Source organism: Gymnoscopelus microlampas (genome assembly GCF_963454915.1).
Source record: "Gymnoscopelus microlampas genome assembly, chromosome: 1".
Taxonomy (NCBI): Eukaryota; Metazoa; Chordata; class Actinopteri; order Myctophiformes; family Myctophidae; genus Gymnoscopelus; species Gymnoscopelus microlampas.
In genome coordinates, this window is record NC_139962.1 from 32,891,376 (window position 1) to 32,915,547 (window position 24,172).

Below are 24,172 nucleotides of genomic sequence, written 5' to 3' on the forward strand. Positions count from 1 at the left end.
CGTGCAGTTATACTATAGTATAGTAATAAAGTAATAATAGAGTAACGGTGATGAAGTATAACGTGTTTGTGTTATTTGGGTGTGGGTGGGGGGACGCGTCGCGTGAACGCGCTTGCGCGTGCGTGCATTACAACTACAACTGTAGTGGGTTTAGCGTCACACACATACACACACATGCAAAGAGAAAATCCCACAAACGAGGACACGGCGAACTGAAACGGAACGGGACCCTACATTTCTACCCTGGATGTGTTCATGTCTCATTATTTAAACGCATGTGTTCTTGTGCAGTAATGTGGAACCAACGGGCAACGTAACGGTTTAACGGGGACGATCACGTTTATCATGAAGCGATCTGCGGCTCATGTTGTTGTTGTTTGACCCCGATTTCCAAACATCACCCCCTTCCTCCCACCGCGAGGAGGAGGATGATGATGATGATGATGGCTGAGGAGGATCAACAACCGTCTAATAAGTTGGACTGTGGACCTCCTGCAGGAGGAGGAGGAGGCATGGTGCCTGGAGGAGGCATGGTGCCTGGGCTGCACGGCGCTGAGGCCAGCGCTCTGCAGCTCAAAATAAAGAACTCTATCTGGTGAGTAGTAGAAGAGGAATACCAGAACGCTCGCCCCAAAACACGCTCGCCCCCGGGTCAAATCCGGCAACCCCGGAACGGTCGCCACCAGATATTCCTAAAAGTACCCTCAGTGAAACTATGCCCAATCTTGGAACCCAGATTCCTTTGAATTTGAGCTCTGAATCATCTGTCTTTCTTGAGAGATTAAACGTTGCCTAAAACTAACCTTATTCCTAAACGTAACCTTGGTAAAACCATGCCTAAACGTAGCCTCAGTAAAACTATGCCTAAACCTAGCCTTAACCTTAGTAAAACTATGCCTAAACGTAACCTCAGTAAAACCTAGCCAAATTCTTATACCTTAACCTCAGTAAAACTGCCTAAACGTAACCGCAGTAAAACTGCCTAAACCTAGCCTTATTCCTAACCTTAACCTCAGTAAAACTATGCCTAAACGGCTAAACCTAACCTTATTCCTAAACGTAACCTCAGTAAAACTATGCCTAAACCTAACCTTATTCCTAAACGTAACCTCCGTAAAACTATGCCTAACTCTAACGGTTAGGGTTAGGCATAGTTTTACTGAGGTTAAATTTAACCTTATTCCTAATCGTAACCTCAGTAAAACTATGCCTAAAACCTAAACTTATTTCTAAACGTAACCTCAGTAAAACTATGCCTTATAACCCTAAAATTATTCCTAACCTCCCAATCGCCCAAAGTAAAACGAAAACAAGAATAGAACCGCTGGGGGCGAGCGGTCCGCAAAAAAAATAAAATGGGGGCGAGTGTGTTTTTGGGCGAGCGTTCCGGTTGCCGTAGAGAGTTCCCAATGAGCATGGTTCTACACTACAGTCAGTCAACAGCGTGGTTCTAGTTCTACACCAGTGGTTATCAAGAACCCTGATAACTCTGTGCGTATACAAATCGAACCAACTGGCCCCATGAATACGATTCCATTTGGTTCCATTTGTATACGCTCAGACTTATAGACCTGACCAGTGTTGCCAGTTTCTGTGAGAGAAACAAGCCCAAAAGAAGATTATAGGCCACACTTTAAACCTATATACATTGGCTATTTGAAAAAAGCAGATCTAAAGCTCACATCGGCTATTTTCAAAACAATCTTGAAAAAGTCACTCATTTTGAATATTTTTTGAAACATTTGAACGCAAATCTTGTATGGGGCTGGGGGCTCCCTGGCACAAATTATATTTTCAGATGGGGGTTAGCGGGACAAATACATATTAATTTTCAACATGAAAATATTTGAGAACCACTGGTTAAAATAATTAAAAAAATGTGAAACAATCCCAGATAAAAAACGACACTTTAGAAACGAGTCCAAAAAAGCCTAGCCTGCCTCGGAAACCCAGCCTTTACAACTACCAATATTTACAAGCAACTTCACAGAAAAATAAGCCCAAAGTCGCTTATAATAAGCGGACATGGCAACACTGGTTATGATAGCAGCTACTGTAGGCTAACAGCAGCATGGTTTTACTACATGCTTCTTCTACACGTACACACTACAGCGTGGTTCTATATTATTATAACTCATATTGTTTTTTGTGTGTGTTTTTTTGACAGTAACATGGTTGTACAATAGGCTATAACATGCAGCCGCAGGTTTCATGCTAAAGGGCCAGGGCTTGCTTTTTGCACGCGCTGGTATGTCAGCTTGTTTGCTGTCATTGCGTCCCCGCCCCATAGAGCTCGCGCGCGCGCGAACACACACACACACACACACACACACACACACACACACACACACACACACACACACACACACACACACACCCACGCGCACACACACACACACACACACACACACACACACACACACACACACACACACACATATATATATATATATATATATATATATATATATATATATATATATATATATATATATTTGTTGACATATGTTGTTGGGTCCGAGGACCTCCAGCGGGCCTTGAGGGGGCTTACAAAGCGTCCCCAACGAAATTAGTTTTAAAATAATTCAGTTTTTGTATAATATATTTGACTACACATTTGTTTCTTGTGTACCATTATGACTTTTAGGTCCTCGAGGGGGGTCCAGGCCTCCAGGGGTCCATTTGGTTCTTCATGTGTATACCGAATGCATACCAAACTGGGGGGGTCCTTGTAATTAAAACGTTTGAGAATCATTTGAAATGGGGCTCCATCACCTAATCAAAGTCAGTTGGTGGATCCATGACACAAAGAAGTTTGAAAACCTCTGATGTAGCCCTCCCCATTTAAGGCAACCACATAGATTGAGTCAGGTCTGAGATAGTTTTTATTTTTATTTGGCGGGGCAGACAGACAGACTACAGTATTTATTTATCTGAGTGCTTGAGCAGTGAAACGCAAGTTCATGTTATAAAAAGAAAGGCATAATCTGGAATTGGAGCCCCCCTCCTTCTCTCTCTGCTGCGTCTGTCGCACCACAACTGTCTTGTTTACCTTTGGATTTATTTGAAACGTGTTTGCTTTTGTTTTGTTCTCTTGTGTTTTCTTGCATCCATTTGTTTGCAAGAAAATGTAGCAGACACTCTTATCCAGAGCAACTTACAATAAGCAAGGTAATCACATTACAAAGAATGCAGAGAGACAGTGTAGTGCCTCAAAAGACAGTGCAGTTACTGACAGTATGCAATAACTAATCTCTGGGTGTTTGAACAAGTAATTTTATTAAATGTGTACAGTCGTTTCTTGAAAAGAGGTTTATTTACAAAAAGGCACTCCCATATTGAACACGACAGGTGTGACCTTTATTCTATATTTTAAGGTATTTCTTTGACATAAAGCCTGGCTGTCTATCATCTGCATATTTGCTCAATTACAGTAAATCATCACCTCTATGTTTCCCCCCCCCAGATCTGTCATAAGCACTTCAACGTTAAAACTGGCATGCATTAAAATCCTCAGTGTTCATTTAACTGAGAGAGGGTACAAATGCAACACATTTGTACAATATCTGTATCTGACATACATTAACACTGAGGATTTTACAGTGCAAAGGTATATTTCTTTCAGGCTATAAACAGGAGTGGTTTGTTAGATGCTTAAAATTCTAAATTGCCTTGCTATGGTGAATATTCTATTCAGCTATAGCCTATCAAATTCTATTGAGTCTACCACAAAACAGTATGTATGTATGTTCAAACACAATACATCTACAGTATAATCATGTAAAATAAATAATGTTTCAAAAACTTTCCCAACCATTTTCACCCGTTTTTCAAGTGTTTAAACTGTTCCTCATTTTGCTGGGGACCCCACTTTGAGAACTGCCGTAGTGCAGTGGTTCTCAAAGTGGGGTCCTTGGGGTCGTTCCAGGGGGTCCCCAGCAAAATGTTATGAAAAATCTCGAAAATGTTTTTAATCATTTTTTAGTTTTGTTTTTACACTCATCTTGTTTTCTGGGGGTCCCTGCCACAAAATTTGGATGGGGGTCCGCGGCAAAATACATATACATTTGGGGGTCCTTGACTTTGAGAAGCACTGCTGTAGTGGAAGCCGTGATGGCCTGTCGCATGACCAAACTGTCATATTGACCACACTATGTTAGGGATCAGCGGAGGTTTTACAAAATGCGACTTGCTTAATTAGTCTGAGCAACATGATCAAGTGATGCTAAATGGTAAATGGTGCATTTATATAGTGCCTTTCTCCAAAGCATTTACACTGTGCATGTATCAATGTACTAACCATTCACACACCGATGGCAGAGGAAACAATGCAAGGCACCATCTGCTCATTAGGAGCAGAGTGTCTTGCTCAAAGACACTTCGACACTAACCCAGGGGGAGAAGCGGACGCTCTACCCCCTGAGCCACTGTTCCTGATATTTGTTCCTTTACAAAACCAGAGGGATCCATGGCTGACTGTGACAAGTACTTAACATTTTGGCTAATGTTTTTAAGGGCATGAAATAACATGAACATAACAGTGACAATATGCTTTTAGCATGTTCTAAATATCAGCCAGGGGAAGGAAGCAGTTCAGATTAACACATAAGAATATTGTTATGCATAACTGTTATAGTTATATGTTAATGCCAAATGTTCTAAAGAAAAGTATTGGAGAAAGGCATAGGACAGCATTGCCTTCTTCATTTGGTCTCTCTGTCTGTCTCTATCAGCATGTGGGATACCAACCCATTGACAGCAACATGAGCCCTTTGTGGCATCTTTATTCTGCTTCATTCTGCCTTCATTCCACACTTGAAGATATGTGTGCTTTTCACAGAATGTGCAGAGATTCATGTTATGTTTGTGAGTGTGTAGTCCCACAGGGATTGGCATTTAACCATAACTAAGTCATTCAATAGACTTATACTAATAGTAATAGACTAATAGTAACTTTTTGCTTATAAAATAAGTGGTTACTCAAAATAAGCAAAGGAATGTATGACATTTTTTGCATAGCTTGTTAATTACAATGTCGTCTCTGGGTGACCCAAGACATATATGTTAGAGCTGTACAAACTTGTCAAGGGTTTGACACAAAAACCAAGATAAACAAAAAGCTTTGAGGACTCTCTGTAAGAAATCAACCGTACTTCTTTCTACAAAAAAAAACAATGTCTTCAAGTATCATTCACCTGGGAAACCTGATGTAGAAACGTAAAGCTATCTTGTGGTGTCTAATAGCAGTTTCCCTCTTGTGACATGTGTAGTATATATTGTATTTTAATATACTGTACATTCTGTCTCAGAGCAACAACTGGGCTATTCTGCAGATGACCCATTTAAGAATTAGGTCTAGAGCAGTGGATCTTGACCATTTTTCATGTCAAGGACCTGCAAATTATGTATTTGGCCGCAGACCCTCATTTGAAAATATTTTGAGACAGGGACACCCATAACCGAAACCTTTAATTGCGCTCAAGTTGTTCTTCATTTTTCTTTTTCAAGGAAGGACCCTTGTGGTCCCCGGACCCCTCTTTGAGAACCACTGATCTAGTAGAGAGTCATTTTTGTTCAGTTAACTGCTGTAGCTTATCAATTTGAATCTCATTCTGCTTATGCATGCTAACCAGTGTTGACTGTTTGATGATGTCTAAATGTGTGTAGATGCTTAGAACATCAGCTATTTCCATCATCCTGCAGTGCTGCCACATATGCGACTGTCTTAGATCTTAGATGTAGTGCACACACACACAAAGGCTTTGCCCTGCCTCTACGGCACTGATCTTTGATTCAAACCCATCAGGTATAAAAAGGTGATGTAACAGAGCATAGGTACTGTAGGCTGTCTCTGTCATTTTAGATTTATTTGGCTATTCAAAAATAGCAGATACACAAGCTCATAGCGCGGCACAGAGTGCCACGCTATGAGCTTGCAGATCTGCTGTTTGAAAAATCATGAAAATGTGTGCAAATCTTTGAGTATATATTCAAAACAAAGATTTGAGTTAAAAAAATTCAAACATTTGCACAAATGTTCAAGATTTTTCAAAAAGAGCAGAAAGTATAAAAGTATAAACATAATGGTTATAGCTAAAATCTAAAATGACACAGCTTAAATACAGCATTTGTCAACACTTTTGTGGGGGAGTTCTGTGAAGTTTAACCTGAAGCCAATTAAATTACAGTTTCTCTTCTTCCTACAGGTGAATTTAGGCTATTTACATACCAGTAACTGGAGGATTATAGTTACTATTAAAAACTCACTATTGCTGACTGAAAGATAATCCCCTACTTCATGTTTGAATGAATTAGATAGTCAGTGGTTTAAAGAGTGAAAATGGATGTGTTTCTCATATTCACACTGGGGGCCCTGATATGTACAGTATAATTCCTTCTGTGTGATCCAACATTAATGCGGTGCGTGTCTATGTTTTTACATAATGACAACATGTGTTCTGGGTCTAAGATTGGGATACATGACCTGACAGGGAGGCTGGTCTTCATGCCGTACATTCCAACGATTTATAAATAAATACAGTTTAAGCGCAGAGCTCATGTTACACTGAATACTAATTTATATTGTGTCTCTTTTCCCAGCAAATCTGTACAATCAAAAGTGGATAGCATTCTGGTGAGTATTCCAAATGGAATGTTAAATGTGTAAATCAGTTTGATCTTGACTGACTGGCTGACATGTGTCACCACTGCTAGCATTTGAACTGGTATGTCAAACATAGATCCATGCGTTCGCTTTACCAGTAGCTGTGGCTTTTAGCCACTTTCAGCATGGACTCCTTATTTTGGGTATGTCATTATAGTTGCCTTTTCTTTTCAAGAATTTTCACTTGTTTTTTAGCAAAAATAGCCAATCTACAAGATAAATAAAGCTTCAGATGATTTGAATCACATTCCAAACCTCCTAGGAATGTGATACAAATCTGATTCACAAAAATGAGTTTCCATGTGTGTTTTGTTGCTGGTCAGACTTGATGAAAACCAATCTAATTCCAATCTGGATTGACCAGAAAGGGCTGCCAGTCTGTACATAGCCTAAGACACATCAGTAATGACAGGTGTGTTGATGTGCTTTATGTTCTCTGGCTCCTGAGTAGAGCCGTGTGTGCACACACACACACACACACACACACACACACACACACACACACACACACACACACACACACACACACACACACACACACACACACACACACACACACACACACACACACACACACACACACACACACACACACACACACACACACACACACACACACACACACACACACACACACACACACCAGTACTATGCTGACAGTGAAAAAGGTTTATGTTCAGATATAGCTGCCTCATCCTATTAAGATATCATGTGTACACTGTCTGGATGATAAAATTCAGTTAGATACATTTGGTAATTGTAAATGACATTTGGTAAGACCCTGCTGGATCCATGGTCAGTTACTGTAACTGATATTGATTTAGCTGCACCAACTCAAGCTACTGAGCCTGTTTGTTAAACATCTACAGTGCAAGCTCACAATGCGTACCATTGCAATGCCTTGTGAGCTTGTAGATCTCGTATTTTCACAGAATGTTCGCCCCAGAATAGGGACGCTAGTATTCATGTGGTTATAACACAGGATAATATGGACAAAAAACAAATAGCTCAAGATGAACTTTTTTGTTTTTTTGGTGACTATTTAAATGGATTGTCCTATTGGCCCTGTGGTTGATGACCAACTCGTTCGTAGTTTATCTCTCCTCCCCATCAGTGGTGAAAGAAGTACTCAGATTTTGGTCTTAAGTAAAAGTAGCAATACCACACGGTAAAAATACTTTGTTATAAGTACAAGTCCTGCATTCAAAATTTTACATAAGTCAAAGTTAGTAATAGCATCGAAATATACTTTAAAGTCGCAATAGTAAAAGTATTCATTATGCAGAATGGCATTTCATCATGTTATTGAACTATCTTTAGGAATTGAAATACTCAAGTGAAGTAAAAGTACCTCAAAATAGTTTTTAAAGGGATATCTATCTATCGATTAGTCACCCCATGCAGACTTGAATTCATGGATATGTTTTTGTCGCAATCCTATAAGCCAATCATTTCTCCATAAAGTCTCCATGGGGTGACTAATCGATAGCAAAAAGGTCATATTTTGGTGATTGTATCATCTACTCCGGCTTTTGTGAGCCCCCCAGACAGTTTTTAAGTTGCTTGATTCAATATTTAGATATTAGATATTCATTTTATCAGACACGCCCCCTTCCTATACAAACCCATTATAACTTCAAACTCCATTTTTAACATGTTAGATTCATCAAAAACACCCATCCTTGGTTCACCCGTCTCCTACCGCCCCCCTAATACGCGAGGGGGCCGTGTTTTTTCAATTGCTTTTTTCATTTATTTTTAATATTCTTTTTGGAAAATGAAAAAAGTAAAATACAATAAAATAAATGAAAAAAAAATCGGAAAAACACGGCCCCCTCACGCATTAGGTGGGCAGGGTGAGTCACCAGAACCAAGGACGGGTGTTTTTGATGAATCTAACATGTTAAAAATGGAGTTTGAAGTTATAATGGGTTTGTATTGGAAGGGGGCGTGTCTGATAAAATGAAAATCAAATATCTAAATACTGAATCGAGCAACTTAAAAACGGTCTGGGGGGCTCACAAAGGCTTGAGTAGATGATAAAATCACCAAAAGTTTTTCTGAAAGTGAAATATCCCTTTAATGTACTTAGTTACTATCTATCTACCACTGCTGATTCTACTGACTGACCGACTGTTAGCTTTAGCTTCATGGTGAGCCGTTGTTGTCCCTAGCAACAAATAAGCCAATAGAAAAATAGCAAGTAGAGAAGTTTAAGGGAGGATCAGCTTTAATTAGACACCAATAGCCGAGGGGCTGTGTGTGTGTGTGTGTGTGTGTGTGTGTGTGTGTGTGTGTGTGTGTGTGTGTGTGTGTGTGTGTGTGTTTGTGTGTGTGTGTGTGTGTGTGTGTGTGTGTGTGTGTGTGTGTGTGTGTGTGTGTGTGTGTGTGTGTGTGTGTGTGTGTGTGTGTGTGTGTGTGTGTGTGTGTGTGTGTGTGTGTGTTGTACATTCCATATAGCAGACCCAGTGTCTGGCCCTCAGCGCAGTGAGCACACAGGGGCCAGTCCTGATGAAACCGGTCTGGCATGTTTGCGTGCATCTATTTGTATGTGTGGAAATGTTGAGATGTCTGCACGCAGCTATACATATAGCACATTAAGCCCTATATTACGGCTTCCTTTCCATTGCGCTCGTACTTTATTTATCGTCGCTGTCGAGTGGAAACCTTGTATGTTCAAAACCTGTCACTTTTCAGGAAATGTAAAACAAGGACCTGTGTTCCAATGGATCCAATGTAGTTATTATTTAGTCCCAAGCTCTTGTTAATACTTTTCATTGATTCAATATTTACATAAACCCACGGACACACTTAACCACCTGCACTTTAAAAAATTGCAAAAATAGCCACTCTACAAGCTCACAACGCAGCACGATGTGATGAGTTGTGAGCTTGTATATCGGCTATTTTTGCTACTTTTGCGGAGCACTCTTGTACGACAAAGTAGGGCATTAATTTATAAAACACAAATATGGAGATACAAGGTTTCTGCCTGAGAGCAACTTTATGTTCCTTCTTTCTGTGCTCAGAGTTTCCTTTACACACTGACAGTTGCTGTGTTGTCATTGTTTTGCATGGTTATTTACAAACATGGAGTATAGTGATATTGAATTTGAATATACATGTCAGACGTGAGATACGTAAATCATTCGACCTTTTTCTTCCCACAAAAGATGCCAGGCGGTCTGGTGACCTCAATGTGTTACCACTTTTAGTGTTGCACATCATAAATACAAGCTTATTTACGTACCGTCTGTAGGCTTAAGTGCTGCTATCTGTATCGCTGGCTACAGTATTCCTACCTCAAGTGACTTTCAGCTAGGGCTAAATCCTTAATGTTCATTTAACTCTGAGAGTGTACAAATGGAACCAAATGGACACGTTCCATTTGTACGATCTTTGAGCTATAGACCCGTAAAGGTCAGTTGGACCCCTGGTTGAGACATTGAGAAACAGTGAACTAGTGCAGTACCCTTCATTTGCAGGGCACTGCCTTCGGTGACATCATCAACATGACATAATTATTCTCCATATTTGGGCATATTTGGGCACACTGGAACCATCGATTGTTTTCTTGGTGATTATTCTATCGATTACTTTTTCTCCCACAAAATCGATTATTTAATTAAAAAATGTTTTAAACAGAAAAAAAACACTTCTTCTCATGTCTACTCAGCCTTTTTATTTATTTTTTGATACCTATCACATCCTGTGGGGGAATTTCAGTTTTTCAGCTTCACCCAGCTGAGTGCTGCCCGCAGAGGAGCGCGGAGGTGGGAGCAATTCGGGGTTAAGTGTCTTGCTCAGGGACACTTCGACACATAGCTGAGGGCTGGAATCGTACCTGGAACCTCCGGGACCTCTGGACTCTGGAGTCCTAGGCGGGCTCACTAACCATTCAGCTATGGCCGCTGTGTGCCCCCCCCCCCTCTCCCATTGACAAATTACGATCTGCTCATGCATTAGAGGGACATTTTCATTCACCAGAACAAGGGACGTGTGTTACCAATTAGTCTTAACATGGTTGACAGAGTTTGAAGTTACAATGGGCTTATATACTGTCTGATCAAATGAATGAAATATCTAATTATTGAATCAAGCAACTTAATTTGCATGTGACCAGATCGGATTCGTTCAGGCTGTGGTAATGACATAGGCACGTGTTATATATAATAATAAACAAGTACCCCTCGACCACGGTGTCGAGGGGTTTGAATCCACCGCTGGATCCATCTTGGATGAGCGTCCGTCAATTATAAATGCTCAGCCAAGCCGGATCCAGTGGCTTAGACTCTATACAAACACTTATTGGCCGTGTTCAGGCTAGGGAAGCCAGGCAGGGAGAGTGGGTGATCTTTGTCGCTGCACATATTCTTGTGGGCTGGGGCAGCGCCTGTCAGTGGGGAATGTTGAGCGGGAGGAGTAGGACGGAGGCGCTACGTCCTCCCGGTGGGGGCTCCTCACTGGCTGGTGAGCCAGGATGGTACAACAGCAGTGGCAACGACTAAATTGAGAGAAAAACGTGGTGGAAATAATGGGCTACGCAGGTACATATTATCTCGATAGACATGTCATAAAGACGGACCTGTCTACCTGGCCTAGTGGAGACTTGTGCTCCGAGGAGCACATCTTTCTATATTAAGGATGATGAAACATGATGACACATATGATATCTGGAAGGGTCACACTGACCAGTTACTGGGCACCTGTGTACTGTGTATACTGGTCACCACTACAGTACCACCCACTGAAATCTCAAATGTTTGTCATCATATAGGATACACTATCTATTATGAAGTACATTTGATACAACACAATATCATGTTGCCTATTCACTTTGAAGGTTATTAGAAGGACTGTTGGCCATTTGTAGCTCAGGTTGTTATCCCTCCCATTGAGGTTGGGTTCGCATAGTGTGTGTGTGTGTGTGTGTGTGTGTGTGTGTGTGTGTGTGTGTGTGTGTGTGTGTGTGTGTGTGTGTGTGTGTGTGTGTGTGTGTGTGTGTGTGTGTGTGTGTGTGTGTGTGTGTGTGTGTGTGTGTGTGTGTGTGTGTGTGTGTGTGTGTGTGTGTCCGTGTGCGTGTGCGTGTGCGAGAGGGAGAGAAGGAGACAGACAAAGACACAGAGAGAGAGAGATCATTAGCACGTATAGCCTATTTCCATGTCTTTGATTCTGCATCCTCTGCCTTGTCTGTCACTTTGCCAACACAATTCAGGGCTTTTATGTTTAATTCTATTTGCTTTCGTTTGTCAGTTCATGGCCACCAGCCTAGTAGTAGCAGGGCGGGGGAAACAGATCCACATGCTTGGATTGCTTTTCTTTTGTATAATTATCGTTGCTGTCGGGCAGAAATCTTGTATCTTCATTTTTCAACTTTTTATGTTAAATTAATGCCCTACTTAATTGTACAACGGTGTCACGCAAAAGTATACCAGAGATTGCCGATCTACAGGCTCACAGCTTGTGAGCTTATAGATTGACTATTGTTGCTAAACATTTAATGTGGAAGTGAAAGAAGTGGTTAAGTGTGTGTGTGTGTGTGTGTGTGTGTGTGTGTGTGTGTGTGTGTGTGTGTGTGTGTGTGTGTGTGTGTGTGTGTGTGTGTGTGTGTGTGTGTGTGTGTGTGTGTGTGTGTGTGTGTGTGTGTGTGTGTGCGTGTTAGAAAAGATTATAAATATGAGCTTGTGAGTGACTAAATAATACCTTAATAAGTCACAATCCATTGGAACACAAGTTCTTTTTTTAATTTCCTGAAAAGTACCAGTTTTGGACATACAAGTTTTCCACTCGACAGTGGTGATATTTAGAATCCTTATGGTGTGGGATACATTGAGTGGGTGTGTTTCACTTGTTTCACTTTCTGTGTGCCGGCATGAAGTTAACTGTGTAGGAGCTGTCCATGGTGGCAGTAGACACAGTAATACCTAAATGAAACACACCTACTGTAATAGGGCTGTCACAATTATTACATTTTACTTGTCGCTCAAATAATTGCTATTAACAATGTAATTGATTTAAAATAAACAGAAGGTGCACAGGGCAGATAGGACAAATAACTTGCATAATTTAATAACTTCATACAAAAAAAAACATGAATAGTAGCCGATCTACAAGCTCAAAATGCGCAATGCGTTTTGTGGTTGTAGATCTGCTCTTTTTGACTATGTATGAAACATTTTTCAACATGCAATGATTATGATGATTACGACGATTATGCAATTTATTTGGTGATTATGTCAAATAATTACGATTATGTAATAATTGTGACAGGCATACACACCTACAATGAAAATATTAACGTTAAGTAACATTCTATTTTTCTTAAGTCTTCAGTACAAAAGACTAACAAAGTCAGACTAAATTGATATTCTGCACAGGAAAATATTCAGTGCACTTTATCTTGTTGACTATAATTCTGTATGTTCAACAGTTTGTTTTTCTAAATCATGTAGAAATGTAGAAAATAAATAAACTACTACACTAAACTACTAAACTAAACTAACTAACATATGACATACTTTGTTGTGTCAGCTACATCCATTTGATAAAAAATATGCACATTATTTTATACTGAAAAAAAATCACATTCAGAATAAAATAATAAATAATTAAAAGGTTATGAGATATGAACTTGTCTTATCTTTTCCACTCTCTTTTTCTGTAGCAAGATGTGGAGAAGTTTACGGACATTGAAAAACTCTACCTCTACCTTAAACTGCCTTCAGGTCCAAACCCCAGCAGTGATAAAAGGTAAATAACCTTATTTTACACCCTATTGTTTAAAAATACAATCCCGGGATGACGTGGAATATATATATATATACTGTATTTGTGTGCTGTGTTTAAAGTATGTTTACATGATGCTGTAAGACATTTGTCATACACTTGCAGTATCGTTGACTTATAATACCTTTAAAATCAGATTCCAGGTTAGTCGACACAACTCAACACCACAGAAAGATTACTGTAGGGATGAAGATGCAAGTTTTTAGATCATCATTTGTAACCAGCAGTTGCAAGTGTGACATTAATAAAGACTGAGCAACTACATGCTTATTTACTGCCCTAAAATGCATAAACCATTTACAAACAAGCTGCCAGAGACCAGCATCCGGTCTCTGGACTTCTCTTCCATGTCTCTGGGAACTCCCCTAACCGGTCTTAGCTGCTGGCTTTGATCTAGCTTGGAGCCATTGTTCCCTATCACAACAACTGTATATGTGCTAACATGTAACAAAAACGAGTTTAGGGTTTCGTGCCCCTTTTAAGCCCCTTGTACACCGAGGCTGATTTATTCAAGTAAAAAAAAGGCGCACTTCTCTTGATCTCTTGCACGCATACTCCCAAAGCCGGCAGGCAAGGGGCTATTTTTTAAATCGAACCCAGTTTGATTCCTGTGTTTTGCCTTAAAGTCAAGAATTAAATAAATGTTTTTGATATAATCTTTTTTTGCCCCCACAAAATGACACTGGACAGTGTTGATATCGTCGACTAAAACTATGACAAAAAATGTTCGTCGACTACCTTTTTTCACTGACGAAAACTAAATAAAAACTAAGCTACGATGACTAAAACTAAGACTAAATATATTGACTTTTTTGAATTTTGTCAACAAATAAAAACTAAACTAAAAATTTTGGGAGGGACTAGTGGAGAAGAGATCCAGTAGAACTTAAAAAACAAGTCATTTTATGTTTGGTAGCGCTCGGGTGTTGCGCTCTGACAATAGCAGATCTACAAGCTCTGTGAGCTTGTAGATTGGCTATTTTCAGCATGCACCAAGTGTAAAATCAGCCATTACGACACCATCAAGGCCCGCCAAAATACATTTTAGTCGACTAAATCAGCTGTAGATTGAATCGACTATAATCATATTAGTTGAGTAAAACTAGACAAAAACTAAAACATTTCAGATGACTAAAAGTAAAATATGACTAAAACTAAATGGAATTTTATTCAGAAGACTATGACTAAAACTAAATCAAACTTTGCTGTCAAAATCAACACATGCATTTATTTATGTACAGACCATTTCAGAAAACGTTGTTGCGGTACTTCCATGTTCCTCGAACTGAATTCTGGGAATCGCAATTCTAACATACTATATCACTGCGTGGATATGAGTCTGGTGCCTCTATGAGGACGTTTTTTTTCCAAGGGGGCGGGATCAAAACAATGGCTCTGTACGCAATTGGTTAGACCTACAACCAACTACCAATCAAAGTCTCCCATATTTTAATACTGGGCCCTGATTGGTTACCCACGTCTTCTGGAGCAGGAAATGGATTCTCCATGGAGCGGTGCCAGACCCAAATGGGTTTTTTTGCACTCGCAGATTCGTCTGGTCCCAGGCTAATTCTAACAGGCCATAGACAGACCAGAGGTGTCGCCAAAAAGACTCTTAAAATGAATGTTACGCAGTTTGACTGTAAAAACTGATTGACCAATACAAGGAATCGCATGGCCTTGACTGTGATGACTGAAGCATTCACTGTTGTCCCTTTTGTCTTGTTGTGTCAGTGAGCAGAGTTCCATGTCATCCAGCAGAACCCAGCAGGTTCACGCCTTCAACTGGATCTGCAACAACCTGGAGGAACATCCAGAGACCTCTCTGCCCAAGCAGGAGGTCTATGATGAATACAAGTACGTGTCACACACACATCCTACCTTGTACCTTCATACATCCAGAGACCTCTCTGCCCAAGCAGGAGGTAGGGCTGTCACAATTACAAATTTAAGTTGACGATTAATTGTCACACGATTTGCGAATTGCGATCAACGATTTAATTGTGTTTTTGGCATTGAACACATTGGAACATATGATGATTTTAGTTTGTTTTTTAGGCTTCATAATCACAAATTGCACAGGTCAGATATGACAAATGACTTAAATATACAAAGAAATTACTGACATATTTAATAATATGCTTTCATGAAAATCTAAAAATAACGGAAATAGCTGTTCTACAAGCTTACAACACGTCACAAAGTGACGTGTTGTAAGCTTGTAGATCAGCTATTTCTGCTATTTTTGGAAAACGTCTGAAAATGTACGACATTTTTCGACATGGAAACAATTGACCATTATGTAAAATAGTTGCGATTATCTCAAATAGTTGCGATTATCTCAAATAATTGCGATTAGGCGATTATGTAATAATTGTGACAGGCCTAGAGGTACCATCACACACCCTCACTTCATTACGATGCGTTGTGAGCTTCTAGATCTTCAATTTTCACTATTCTTGTTGCCAAATGTTCCCTATAATGACCAAAATAGGCACGGCAGGTTGAAAATTGTTAGTGCAGCAACAACCCCTTTCTGAAGCCATTGACCGCTTGCAAAGTTCTTTTAATGTTCATCTCACTTGAAAGTGGTTCTCAATGCTGATAAGACCAAGCTTGTATGTATTTTCTAAAGAGCAGAAGACCACAGATGATCCTCTCAGTGGTCAGTCGTGAGGGAAAGGTCACTGAGAAGGTCACTCGTATAAATACCTTAGCATCCTGAGTGATGATTCCTTTACATTGAAACCACGTGTACAGTGAGAAAAACGAAAACAAATCTGGCTCAAATTAAGTTTTCTATTTTACAGACAGATTGTGTTATTAAGAGGATCCTTTTTTTCAAAGCATTCGGTTATAATCATATTACAGTTTATTGTGCTTCTGTTTGTTAGATTCATATTTATGATTGATACAGGTTATCATGATGCTGTTACATTCATCACAAACTGTGAAGACTTTACTCAACATTGTGAGCTTTACTCCCGGGAAGGATGGCTTGTCTGACAACCTGCAGACAAACACACTGCTATACTTGTGGTTCGCCAATATTTTCATGTCAAGGTCCCCAAAATTGATATGTATTTGGCTGCAGAAGATATGTGTAAAATTGTTTTCAAACGTATTGAAAATTACATAGCAAATCTACAACAAGCACACAACACATTATATCATGACACATTATGAGCTTGTAGATTGGCTATTTTTGAATAGCTGAAGTATAAAATGTGGTTAAAGTGTTTAAACTGTTCCTCATTTTGCCGGGGGCCCCCTCGAACCCCCTCAAGGACCCCTGGGGGTCCCCGGACCCCACTTGGAGAACCACTGCTTCAATTATGTCTATGCATTTATATTTCACTGGAAAATTATGGACAATATTCTTTATGGTCACATGACTGTTGCCTGTACTAAATGTTTGTACAGAGAGTGGAAAGGGGGCTTTTAGGCCATTCACACTTAAAAACTCCATGATTTGATTTCTTTGAATGCTTTTAAATCTATTTTTAAAGACCTGGAGACAAAATGGCTGGGGTGTCTATCCCTATAAAAATCATTCAAAATCTCAATGGGACATTTCCTGGTTAAATGCTGTAAAGGTTACATATTTGAATTAGTGGTGTGTTTTTCTTTTTCCAGGTTATCAAAGTTAGTTCCAGATGAAGCGCTGGTATAAATAGAAGCTACAAGCATGCTAATTACTGTCAACCATGTGTTGGTAACACGAGAAGGGAAACTCTGAGACAGTCATTGAAATGCTACGGCACTGTTATGTAACCTGTCTTTTTACTGCAACTCTTACAACATTATTGGCACTTGCCACTTCAACCTGACGTCCCTATGTAATTATAAGTGAACTTTTAGAAAAATAAGAATTTTCATAAAATGAATGTAATTTTATGAACTAACCAAAATAGCAGATCAACAAACTCAGGTATGAACAGCTTGGTGAAGGGGAATTGGGGGCGGGGGGGGGAGGTCTTTCAGGAAGGAAGTGGCAAAACTTCCAAAGGGAACTTTTTTCCACACATTAAAACATCAACTTTTACTGCACTCACTGCCCTTTCAATCTGGGCTTATTTCACATTATAAATGTCAAATGTATGTACTTTTGAATATGCCTCCACGTTTATAAATGCCCCCATTCTTTAGACACCTGCCCATTGTTGATTGGACTCTTAATTATTTGACCCAGGCCTGCCACGCTCAATGTGATTTGTAAAAGAAAAAAATAAAGTAAATTCTAATATTTATAGATAAGTTGGTGCAATTCTTTTTTGTACAAAGCTACCATCATTTGCAGCTTTTAGAAAATGGAAAAGGAATAGAGATATATAGAAAGAAAGAAAGAAAGAAAGAAAGAACAAGGAAAATTAAATAGAGTAGAGTAGGATATATGCATACATACACAGTGTGCGTGGGTAGAAGAAATGTCAATGGTATGAGGCAGTTAAAATAGCAGCAGATATAGGAGCAGATACCGTATACAAGGGGTACAGCAATAGAATAGTAACAGATACAGTATGTGCATGAGGTTAAAATAGTTGCAGCAGATATAGGAGCAGATATACATGAGGTGCAGCAATATAATAGTAAAAGATATAGAACATACTGTAGATCTTTGTGCATACAGTATAGTCTTACCTGCAGGTGAGACATCATTTGAAAGGGGTTCGTGTCATCATTGCAAGTGATGTTTGGTTCATGCAAATTGACATGTGACAAGTTCATTGCAAGAGGCAACAGTTTTAACTATGATTGTGCTAACAAAGTATTCAAGAATGCATGTTTTAAAATATATATATTTGTTCATCCAAAATGAAATTAAATGAAGTGATGTTACCATTTACAACCTGACATTTATCAGGGTTGCCATTCATTCTGGAGGGCACTGTGATAATACATCAGATAATATATCAAATTTATGACTGACTTGACTTTATTTCATTAAGTGCATACACTTCTGGTTCTTAATTTAACTCTGACCAAGTGTAATTTGGTGTAAAATAAATGTTTCCACTTAACAACGTACGCCCTTCATTGTACAACCATTATTAAAAAGTAGAGTAAAAAGTTCTGCTATTTTCACTATTATTGGAAAAAAAATTAAATCAATAAAATAATTGACGTACCTGTATGTTGAAATAATGTTGAAAACTTGCCCAAAATAGGGACACCAGGGTTAATGTGGTTTAATGAACACTGTAGGATGTATACATGTCTGATTGTCATGCTTTGTCTTTCAGGAGCTACTGTGACAATCTGAACTACCATCCGCTGAGCGCTGCAGACTTTGGCAAAATCATGAAAAATGTTTTTCCCAACATGAAGGCGCGTCGACTCGGCATGAGAGGGAAATCCAAATATCCTTTACCGCATGGGTCTTCAACAGGGGGTCCGGGACCCAGGGGGTCCTCAGAGCTGCCAAATCTTCCTGTGATAGGAACCTGTTTTTTATTTTATCAACCACTTGAACCCTATATCTGGGGGGACCATTCGCCAAAAATAGCAGGTCTGCAAGCTCTTGTAGATCAGCTATTTTCGGCAAGAGAGGTTTAGTGTAGGGAGAAAAGAGCAGACTAAGTACAGAGCCAAAGGTCAAGTTTACTATGTATTGAGGGTTTAAATGGTCTGAAAATACACATTAACATGAATCAAACAAACAAAAAAACATAAGATTATACAACACTGAAGACAGCACTGCCAAACACGTCTATGTAGCCATCCATGAATTCTATGAAAAAGTGTAATCTGAAAAGCAATTTTATACAATGTACTGTATGTAGACCAATGCTTTACTGGGATGGTTTGTAACAATGTGGCCTCCGTGACCTCTCCTCCCAGACCATCTGCTGTAGCACTTCATAAAGTCTCTAAATATAGATGCTAAATGAATTCATATCAAGTCACCCTCTCTGTGTCTGGAGAGCAGCGCTCACAGCACAGCACACAGCCACTGAGGGGAATTACTGTGATCTTGACCTTCACCAGGGTTTCATTAGTAAAAAGAAACAGAGGGAGGGGGGGCTTTTTCTTAACCATTTAAGCCCTATATGATACTTCATGGGACAAATACCACAAAATTGCTGATCTACAAAAGTTCTCATCGTTGTGAGCTTGTAGATCGGCTATTTATTGAATAGTAATTCTTTTTTGAGAAATGATGAAGATTTACCCAAAATAGGGAGGGGACAATGTGAATTAATGATTCATGAATACCGAACATATTAAGGACAGTAATATGTTCGGTAAAACATAAAAATGAATGACATAAAAATGAATGACCAGAGGGAGTTGGATTTTCTTGGGGGGAGGGGGTATCCATCCCCACCCAGCAAATTCAACCCTGACCTTCAGAATGCATACGTATGTGAATCAGGGTTGTATTCTCAACCTATAGCATAGACTGCATACCGTAGCTTCCAATGAATGACATTACTGAATTATTATTATTGGCCGAGGTGAGTTCATGGCTTATGTATTTTAATAAGTATGGGTGTGGACAAGATGCCATTTTAAAATGGTTTGCCTGTGTGCATGTAGTATTTTGGTTTTAAATGTTATTCCTTTCAGAAATAGGCTGGAGCTTATTTATGCTTGTTGCCAGGGGCAACTGAAACTCAATATATGTAAAACATGTTGAACACAGTGCGTCTCTCTGTCTAGTCACACACACACACACACACACACACACACACACACACACACACACACACACACACACACACACACACACACACACACACACACACACACACACACACACACACACACACACACACACACACACACATTATATATGATACAATTTATGATTTGCCATCGCATGACAGAGACAAGATCATTTCTAGTCGGCAAGCAGTGACAGAGCATAATTAATTAGGCATGTATGAACAGACTGAGTGGATCATTCAGGGCCTTATTAGTTTTAAACTGATTGTTTTGTTTTTACCTTAACGTCTAACCTACATATTGCTACAGCGGACTGAGAAAGAGACCGTTTGTTCACATGCCCTCACTACCCAACCTGGATCTACATAAAGCTATGGATGGAGTAAGTCTGTCTGTGTGTCAGTCTGTCTGTACGTCTGTCTGTCTGTCTGTCTGTCTGTCTGTCTGTCTGTCTGTCTGTCTGTCTGTCTGTCTGTCTGTCTGTGTGTCCAGAGGTAATCTCGCAAACCGCTGGACCAATCAGCACCAACTTTCAGGTGCACCCTGCCATTAGGCCACAGAAATATATTTTATTTATTCAGAATTCTCAGAAATAAAGAACATAATCTACACCCTCACAGTGTTGACATATAGTATGTCGACGTATGTACTTCAGGGCTGTAGTTCAGTGATATTTGTCCAGGAGTATCTGTATCTATATCTGACTCAAGTACTGGGGTTGAGTACTTTGTCCACCACTGGTTCTAGAACACCAGCACACACATATTTGACTTGGCCTACAGTTCATTTTTGACCTGTATTCAATTTACAAAGTGCAACAGAAATATCCCTCGCTGTTGTATCATCTGTATTACCTGAATACATCTGAAGAAAGATGATCATTTATGCTTCAGATCAGTGACATGTTTGAATTTAAAAGCTGAACAATATATGGTTATTACTGAATGTACTTTTACTAATGAAATGTATATTAACGTTAAACAGAGAACTACAGAGAATACAGAGAAATGTGCAGAAAAACACAAAAAATGTTTTCTAACTAGGAAAAACAGATAAAACATGTGTGTATATGCATGCCTGCGCGTGTGTAGGTGTGTGTGCGAGTGACTTTGTGTTAAATATTACTGGGACCACTACAGACAATTGCAGACTTACTTCTACATGCTCTAATTGCATCGCAATGGGACGTGTTGTAAGCTTGATGATCAGCTATTTTCCTCAAAAAGTAATTGGTGTAGAGGGGAAAAAAGAGCTGACCAAGTACGGAGAGTCGGAGACGACCCCGCTCAACTACATGTAGAGTTAGTGAAAAAAACAGCTATTTTTGCAATTTGCAAAACCGCCAGCAGGTTGAAAGTGGTCCATATACAAACACACTTGCCTCGCCTTATCTTGTCATACATGTAGCCCCAGTGGTATAAAGTAACTAAGTACATTTACTCAAGTACTGTACTTAAGTACAATTTTGAGGCTATTTTCAAACATTTTAGTACTTTTACTTTTGGTACTTTAAGTATATTTTGATGCCAATACTTTTGTACTTTTACTCAAGTAAAAATGTTAACACAGGCCTTTTACTTGTAACAGAGTATTTGTATAGTGTAGTATTGCTACTTTTACTTAAGTAAAATATCTGAGTACCACTGTGTAACCCTCATGTGTGTGTGACGTCACGCAGCACCAGTGTGACAGCGTGGAGTCGTCAGGCCAGCTCCCCGGCAGCATGAAGGAAGAGATGCAGAACGCAGCCTGTGGCCTGGTGTGTGAGTGGGCTCAGAAGGTGCTGAGTCGCCAGTTCGACGCCGTGGAAGATCTGGCTCGATTTCTACTCAACAGCCACTACATCAGCAACAAGTCCATGGCAGCTCTCACCATCATGACTGCTACAAACACAGGTGAGAGAAGGGAATGGTGGAATATGGGGAATTGCAGCACCTAGTGGCAGCAGCTTCTTACTGATCCAATTTAATGCCTATAATTATACAGAAAATGAGTGTAGAGTCAATTTAGAAATATCTAGATGCTCACACATGACTTACTTCTGCCATTCTACTTTCAATAGTGTAAACAAGACTATCAACACATCAGTTCCATACTCACAAGCCCATAGCATTTGGTTAATATTTTCTACATATTTAAACATGTAAATATAACCAGACACTACTGGACCAGGAAAACACTCCACCCCAAATGTTTTGAATAGGCCTCATGTAAATGGTGCTTTACATAGATTGTGCATTACATTCACCCATTCACGCACACATTCATACATCGATGGCGGAGGAAACCATGCAAGGCACCAACCTGCTCATCGGGAGCAATTAGGGGTTCAGAGTCTTGCTCAAGGACACTTCGACACTAACTCTGGGGGAGCCCGGGATCGCATCCGGTCGCTCTACCGGCCACTCTACCCCTGAGCCACTGCCGCCCCATGTTGGTTCTATAACAGGCCTCTTTAGGTTTTGTTTAACCGTAGCTTGTAATTTTTCTCAGAATCCAGGACAATGCTTGTCCATTTGAACACTATGAAGTTTACTTTAATCAATAAAAGGTAACCTACTTTATTTCTTCAATGACCCTCGTTTACTTCTATTTCTATTATCTATTTATTTATTTATTCTATTGTATGAAGAATGTAAAGAAATGGTATTGGCTAAATATTCCTATATTCATTAATTCATTCATTCTTTCATACGTAATCTCATGTCCTTTTTTGGCAAGCGACACCATTGTACTAAAAAAAAGCAAATAGGCATTATCCTCCAAATAAATTCATGTGTTAAAGTGAATCATCCTGCTTCCTGTCTGCAGGGGTAGAGTCACCACAGATGACCTCAGCGTTCATGCCTACTACAGCGGAGAGCCATTCCTTCCAGCCACAGGCGTCCACGCTGCCCTCCCCCTCCATCGACGCTAAGCAGCAGCTCCAGCGCAAGATCCACAGGAAGCAGCAGGAACAGAAACTGCACTCGCCGCCGCCGCTACCCGGAGGTGACGCTCAGGCCAAGAAAGCGGACGAGGGGACGCCTGGGATCGGCACCGCTCCGTGTGACAGCCCCCGCCTCCTGTCACCGCAGCCGACCATCGGCATCGTGGTGGCTGCTGTTCCCAGCCCTGTCACGGTAAACTCAACGCCATGCAGCCAAAGTTATCCACTTTAACCACTTTCAGCCTGGCGTCCCGCCCCCTGATTTGGGCATGTCATTATAGGCAAGATTTCTGAAATAGCGAAAACAGCCGATGTACAAGCTGACAACGCATCGCAGCATGATGCGTGGTGAGCTTGTACATTGTCCGTTTTATCGCCACGCGTTGAAGTAGAAAATAAGTGGTTAAGGTATACATTTCATGTCCTAACCGTGACCCCTGAATGAGCTGAGAAATGTTTACAGTTAAGCTATAACGCCAAGCTATAATGCCAAGCACGTTTGGGAAGGCGAGTGTTATTTCCATTTGAGCTTCATGCAATACTGTAGTCAACCAGTAGGTGTCCCACCTGACCACAGGATATACATTACTCAGTAGAAGAGCAGGTAGACAAACTAAAGCCACCACAGTTGTGTTAGTTATTTTGTATTAACATAGTCTACCATACAGATTGGTTCAAAATAACGTTTTATTCACACAATGTTTTTTTTGGGATTGTAGCCTTAAGTTGCTTCAAAATAATTTGCTTTCAACATTCACTCTTTATGGTGGTAGTGTCAAAACCTGTGCTTAGCTATACAGTATGTATTACATTTATATATAATGTTAACACATTATGTTCAGCTGTAGCGTACAGAACACTGATCTAAATTAAAATATCTTACAGTGGAAAAACATTTAAAGGCAAGCATATATTGATAAGGGCATATTATAATGTCTTGGTCTTGAGTCTCCTAAACAGTGGCTTGTCCCAGGAGCTGGCCTAAGGTGGTACATCATGCGAATAAAGTCCCAATAAAAGCAGCGTCAAAATAATATTATGATTACCATGAGGGTGGACAATTCCACATAATGTCCTCAGCAGGAATGATTCATGTGCAACATTCATGTACATTCTCACTACTT

At 39.9% G+C, this 24,172-nt stretch overlaps 1 protein-coding gene across 3 annotated transcripts in view; it reads left to right on the forward strand.

Moving 5' to 3' along the window:
- The first annotated feature begins 182 nt into the window (after nucleotides 1-182).
- LOC311051479 (DNA-binding protein RFX7-like) overlaps nucleotides 183-24,172 on the forward strand; it is a 30,970-nt gene continuing 6,980 nt past the window's right edge. Inside the window, exons 1-8 of one of the 3 annotated variants that reach the window (XM_084066058.1) lie at nucleotides 183-595; nucleotides 6,601-6,634; nucleotides 13,329-13,414; nucleotides 15,185-15,307; nucleotides 18,694-18,828; nucleotides 20,429-20,501; nucleotides 21,798-22,014; nucleotides 22,931-23,241. In XM_084066058.1, coding sequence (XP_083922184.1) covers nucleotides 429-595; nucleotides 6,601-6,634; nucleotides 13,329-13,414; nucleotides 15,185-15,307; nucleotides 18,694-18,828; nucleotides 20,429-20,501; nucleotides 21,798-22,014; nucleotides 22,931-23,241 — 1,146 coding nt within the window. In that variant the 5' untranslated portion in view covers nucleotides 183-428. Of the gene's footprint in view, nucleotides 596-6,600; nucleotides 6,635-13,328; nucleotides 13,415-15,184; nucleotides 15,308-18,693; nucleotides 18,829-20,422; nucleotides 20,502-21,797; nucleotides 22,015-22,578; nucleotides 22,671-22,930; nucleotides 23,242-24,172 lie in introns of those variants that run through there. The other 2 variants (XM_084066056.1, XM_084066057.1) reach the window with 2 other exon arrangements.